The following is a 6,000-nucleotide window of genomic DNA, read 5'->3' as shown; positions in this document are numbered from 1 at the left end:
TGTGCAAAGACACCCATAAGAAAGGCAAAGTGAAACCTGAAAACAAAACCTAGATATAGTGCGGAAAAACACGAACATAAAAAAAAGAAGCGCTCGCCATCTGTTTTCACTCAGCCGCTTGTTTATATTTGCATCGCGCTTTCACTTTCACTGAAAGCGCGATGCAAAAATACAGGGCTGAGTGAAAACAGATGGCCCTCATAAAGATAAGAAATTGCTTTGGGACAGCAGCAAAGCAGACGACCGAGTCCGGATCGGCCGACCGAAAAGGTGAAAGGGCGTCAACAAAAAAAACTCATTTCCAATGGCAGGACACCGTTTAGCATAAACGGTGACGCCAGCCAATGGAAATGAGGGGCGGGGCTTCAAGTCCCCTTCTCAAATCTACTCTTTTACAATATCTCTCGCCCAGCGAGCAGCGCAAAGCATTGCAACGCCAGGCGAGACCTAAAAACCTTTGAAGTAACAACTGATATTCCTTAGAGGTTAATTAGTTGCAGTTCAAATATCACTAACCTTGTTAGTAAGCAGGTTTTATCAAAGGTAATTAAAGTCACACAGTTGCCTAAAAGAAACATGTAATCATTCACATTGACTTATAAACTGAACAGCATCATGGGTCTTTTGTGTTTATTTATTCATTCATGTCTACATTCATACTAGGAACCACAGAGAGGTGTTGCTCAGAAACATTCATTATCATCTATTTTAGAAAGACACAGACAACTTACTTCACTGTGTAGTGTGAAATGTAGATGATGGTTTGAGAAAATTATTAAATATACTTTCATTGCACATAATAACTCAATGCTCTTGTACCGTGTATAAATTACAACACATGCTTATTTAATGTCCATACAAAAATATGCTCTGTGTTTAAAGTATTTCGTTCCCAAAGGAGTGCTATATTTAAGGTTGTGAAACAGGCAAATAAATAGGTTTAACAGCTGTGGTAATGTTTGATCAGTGCAAGTAGTATATCAGGCTTTGAATTACAGGAATGTGAAGTGGGGTCCATGTGTTAAAAATAAAAACTAAGAAATAATTTCTTCCTATGAAACTGCAGGCCCCTCGAAAGCATAAGCAGTATGTTTCCCAGTGAAACATATTGCTGAAATGCAGTGGAGCACACAGCAAATTAACTTAAAGGCCACTAAAAGCATGTATAAGCATTCAGTGGGGCCAGGAATTTGAAATATAAAAAAAAAAAATAGAGAAACTTTGAGGGCAAATCATTTTAGATCGAGCCTACCGGACAGTGCAGCTATCCGGTTGTCAAAAACATATTGTGGGCTTACCAAAATAGAGGCACTTGCAGCCCGCCCTTTGCTCACCATTGGTCAGCTTTACTGTCCTCTAATTTTCATTCTTCCTAAGTGATGGCTTGCCTTGTCTCTCCCAAGTTGCACTGACAATTTACTTGTGTCCTTCCACTGCTCACTTTTAGGTACCTGTTTTTTTCTTTTTCTTCAGCACTACAAGAACGTGCATGTATTTTCCAGCTGTCTCCCTAGTGTGCTTCTCTTCCCCCTTCATTTTTCTCTCTCTCACCAGTGTGCTTCTCCCCTGCCCCATCCATTGTGCTTACACCTACACCCCTGTGCTGCTTCGGCCCTGTGTTGCTCCCTCACACCGGCTTTAAAAGAAATAAAAAAAATAACAATAAAACGTTTTCATTAGTTTTTTTAATTTTATTTATCAATCCAACTCGGATTGGTAAATATAAAGAAAACAAGGCACCTGCATCATTTTGTAGGCATGCACATTCGTGGTGCGCGTGCCAACAAAATAACATGGGCAGCAGCATCATAAGCTTTTTCAAATTGTATTCTTCTTTAGCCAGGCTGCACAGCATTGGGGATGCTGTACAGCAGCGCTAAAAAACATTGGCAAAGTCGATAGGTCCTAAAAAAGAGACCTACTGGCTTAGCCAATGCTCGTTCCCACTTTTACCCATGTTCATCATGAGGAATAACCACTTCAAACCAGTGTTCACAAAACAGTTACAATGCAACTTCTTAAACACAACCTTTGTTGTAGTGCAGCACTCATTTTACGTGATATTTATGCTTGTATCAGTTAGTACATCCTGCTGTTAGTCTGTCTTTTGTCTCTTCGCACTCCATAGTTTAGGGACTCCCACTTAACGTGTGGAATCCAGATATTGCAATGAAGAGAATAAGCGGGAGGAACCCAGGCTCTGTTGTAGTTAAAGCTTTGATGGAGTCTTCTGTCTTTTCAAAGTTAATGTTTGATAGTGCTAGCATCCTCTCCACAACGACAACTCTTCCCTGGTCAGAAAAAGGCGCCAATAACGGACTGGTCAACGAGCAAGTGCCATCGTCAGAGGTATTGTTGAGCTGCATCATACAAAACAGAAGAGAGGATATCACTTATAAAGGCTAATATTTTATTTTACATAACAATTCAGAATAAACATGTTCCATAAAGTCATCTTACACTAACTGCCTCACCAGTTTATGAATAGAAATGAAATACGTATGCTATTTTTTTCACAAGTAAGCCAATCTAATTGCACTTTTGACTCAAAGAACAGTTAGTCCTGTAGGAATCAATTAGGTATTTCCAATTCATTATACTACAGTGTATAGCATAGTCCATGGTGTTTACATTCAAAAGAGCAATAAGACAAGATAAATCTGAAAACTCTAAATTACAGTCTAACTGACCAAATTATACCAGTTATCATACTAAGAAACTTCGCATTATGGCCCCTCCTTCTTACAGCGAATATGTAGAGTAAATGAAAGAAAGCAACACTACACTGAATAAACATGAGAACATGCTGAAAGAGGAGCACGGTTTTCTCCTCAACTAAGGCCACGGTTTACTACATGCTTATGCGGGTGTTCATGGTTTGCAAGCGCTGGCTTACTGGTGCAACAGGCAGTGCCGCTTAATCTTCATGCACAAAAACGATTTTGCACCGAAAGCGAACTTGAGAGCTGTGCCAAAATCACTTTGCGCCACTGTGCTCCAGCTTCTTGTAATCTATGGAAAGGGGCCATAGCAGACCTACTACGCAATTTTGTTCCGATTGCACAATGCAGCACTGCTGATTTTTGTGTGCGCTGCACTGCATGATTGTTAGTTAATCTGGGCCTGTTTTTAAAATGTGCAACAGCAGACGAGGCATAGCAGTATCTGTGGTGATATCTTCACAAGGGTTTAAGTCAGTAACATCTCCTATTTCATGGTCTGATGACCTAATCAAAAATTTTGAGGAAGGTAAAATGGCAAATTAAGTTGCGCCCGTGTCAACTAGTAACATATGACCAGTACGCTCGAGACTAAGGACCACATTTAAGTGAAAAGTAGGCCTTTTAGGACAGGTTTGCCTAATTTTTTGGACCTCCTCAGCATAGAAATTAAAGTGAAGTACTGCTCACTAAGCCATTTCCCCTTCATAGGGATCCATGTCGAGATGTCCTAACACTTTGTGCTGGGTTTGCATCACAAAAGTGACGCAGACTGATGCAAAGTGTTGTAAGGTGATTTATTATTCAGCACAAAAGTTGTTTTGCCCTGGAAAGTAGCCCTAAAGTAATGCAATATAGCACTATGAGCTACTTTGTGTCAAGGGGGGCATACTATGGGGGGAGCATACCATGGGTGGGACAAAGGCGTTCCTCTGCAACCACCCATGTATTGTGATCCAGAGCCCTATCTACTAACATTGGTAGATAGGGATTTGTTTAAAAAAATTACACCTCCTCCAGGCAGAAGTAACATTAGAGCAAAGCTAACTTTTTTCCAAATGTTTCCAACTTTACATATGTGCTTTACTATGCAGCACACATAAAACTTGCAAAAGTAATAAACTATGTCTAGGAATAGTATTTTGTACTGCAATGGTAACCTTCCAGTACAAACCTGTGCTAAACATTGCTACAGTGCAAGGCAGCTAAAAGTGGGTCAGCGCAGGAGGACAGAGAAACAGTGCCATATTGTTATGTTCCATTTAGGTACCCCAATATCGGCTCAGGTGATGAATGTCCCTTTCACCTACATTCCGCTGATATTACACAACATAACGATTCTTAGTACTAACCTTTTACCTAGTTACGGTAATATTCAAAGATGACATAGGGTTTTCTCCGTAAAGCTTAAGTCTCATTCATTATGCATGAGGATTCTTGGACCCACAGCAAGATACCAGACCTACCATCTTCTGCATAATAACTATGTATAAGGGTCATTCCTTCCGTCATCCTAGTCCGACATGATACAGCAAGGTATATCCCCAGGGGGTACCACTCGGAGTATATATACATCATATCTTGCTGAGGTAGTCAGAGAAGAAAAGGACTTTCATGCCGAGACGCTGCGGCTCCTGCACACAGACACTCCAGCTCGCAATGGTCAGACATCCCTTGCAGGGTGTCCATCTTGAGACCAAGACAGGGCCCCACAGTCTCTCACTTCAGGTAATGGGGTTGACTTTATCCTAGAGGGATTCTTGGCTTTACACCTACATACATGCTAGGTACACTCAGGTACATTTAGTTAGTGTTGCATCGTAGGAGTACGCCTTTACTACTGTCACGTATTTTATTGCCTGTATTCATTGTTTTAGCACGATGGTAGAAATCTACCATCCTTTCACTCTGTTAGTGCTTATATTCATTTATATCTGTTACTCTCTAATGGTTGTTTCAGCACACCTATTTTACACTAGAATGATGCTGGTTCAATAAATGCTTATTGAAAAATGGCCCCACTGTTTATTCTGTGTATCTCTCTGAGATGAAGTGAGCAGGAGTGACTGAGCGAAAAGTAGTACACTGTTTCCACGATCTTGAGGGATCAGGGTTGTCATGTTCGATAGTTGCCAAGAACTATTCTCTCCTTGATAAGAGGGGTCTCTAGTGGCACTGTGAGCAAGCTTGTATACAGGTTAACATACCCAGTAGGGGTGTCTAGAATCAGTCTGACACCAATCCTATAGTGTATGTTGTCTAAACGCGCAGATCCTATATAGATTTATAGGAACTACACGACATGGCGCCACTAAGGTTGGTTTGATACTTATTTAACAGTCAAATCTGAGTAGTTCAGTCGTGCTATTCTTAAAGACCCCAACTCACATTTCCCGAGAGTCGTCTGGAGGGGGGAATGGAACTATCCGCCACAGCTGAGTAGGCATACCCTATGTATTGGCTGTGGGTGTATCAAGCTTGAATGGCAAACAGTTCCTATTGTGCATAAAACCTTATCTCAGTTTCCTTGAAACTCTTCCTTGAGAAACCTTTGTCAACAATGGCTGACGAAAACGCCGCTGTGTGAGCACAATCTGCGGTGGTCAGGGAAGAAGAAGAGGAAGGTGAAATCAACATTTCAGAAAATGTTAGAAATGCCCTTCCTCAAAAGCTAACAGACTATGGAGTCATAACTAGGGGTGGGACAGTAACATTCGTGATTGAGGCTCAAGAGTCATATAGAACAGAGGTATTCTATTTATGGGTTAAATTCCCACAAGCAGATGCACAATCAAATAAATGTCATTCTTACACTGAAGATGAAAAACTAGAGGAATACTGTCTGTATGAGGACATGGAAATTCCGCTCACCTACCAGGAGCACATAAACTGGTTTAAAGGCGCCCTCCCCCACACAAAAGACAAAGTAAGACTAGGTACGCTTGGAAGGGAAGGAGCCACTTGGCCTGTCCTAGAAGCTGACACACCACATTCTGACATTGACTCAATGCCAGTAGCAGACTTACGTTCACTTCATAAAGAAATAATAAAACTTTACAGAAACCTGACACAGTTCGTGATGGGAACACTCACACTTCAGCCAACAGGAGCTACACAAACAAGTCAAATTCAGGGATCTACAACTAAAATGACACCACAATTGCTGTACACAGTTATGGGTAAAATGCCCACTAAAAGTGAGCAAATGCCATTCTGGATAGCTCAGAAAATAACACAACTAGAGGCAGTATTGCCACACACAAGCCCTCAAGAAAAACAG

General features: G+C 41.1%; 1 protein-coding gene across 1 annotated transcript in view; it reads right to left on the bottom strand.

Annotated features, from left to right (window-relative positions):
• Nucleotides 1–615: 615 nt before the first annotated feature.
• The window catches only part of GSDME (gasdermin E), a 351,208-nt gene continuing 345,823 nt past the window's right edge, over nucleotides 616–6,000 (bottom strand). Inside the window, exon 10 of the mRNA XM_085631657.1 lies at nucleotides 616–2,360. Within this exon, the coding sequence (XP_085487783.1) occupies nucleotides 2,130–2,360 (231 nt within the window). The 3' untranslated portion in view covers nucleotides 616–2,129. The remainder of the gene's footprint in view (nucleotides 2,361–6,000) is intronic.

This window comes from Triturus cristatus, chromosome 10 (assembly GCF_964204655.1).
Source record: "Triturus cristatus chromosome 10, aTriCri1.1, whole genome shotgun sequence".
NCBI lineage: Eukaryota > Metazoa > Chordata > Amphibia > Caudata > Salamandridae > Triturus > Triturus cristatus.
The sequence above is the reverse complement of the archived record's forward strand: the minus strand, read 5'-3'. Positions and strand labels throughout refer to the sequence as shown.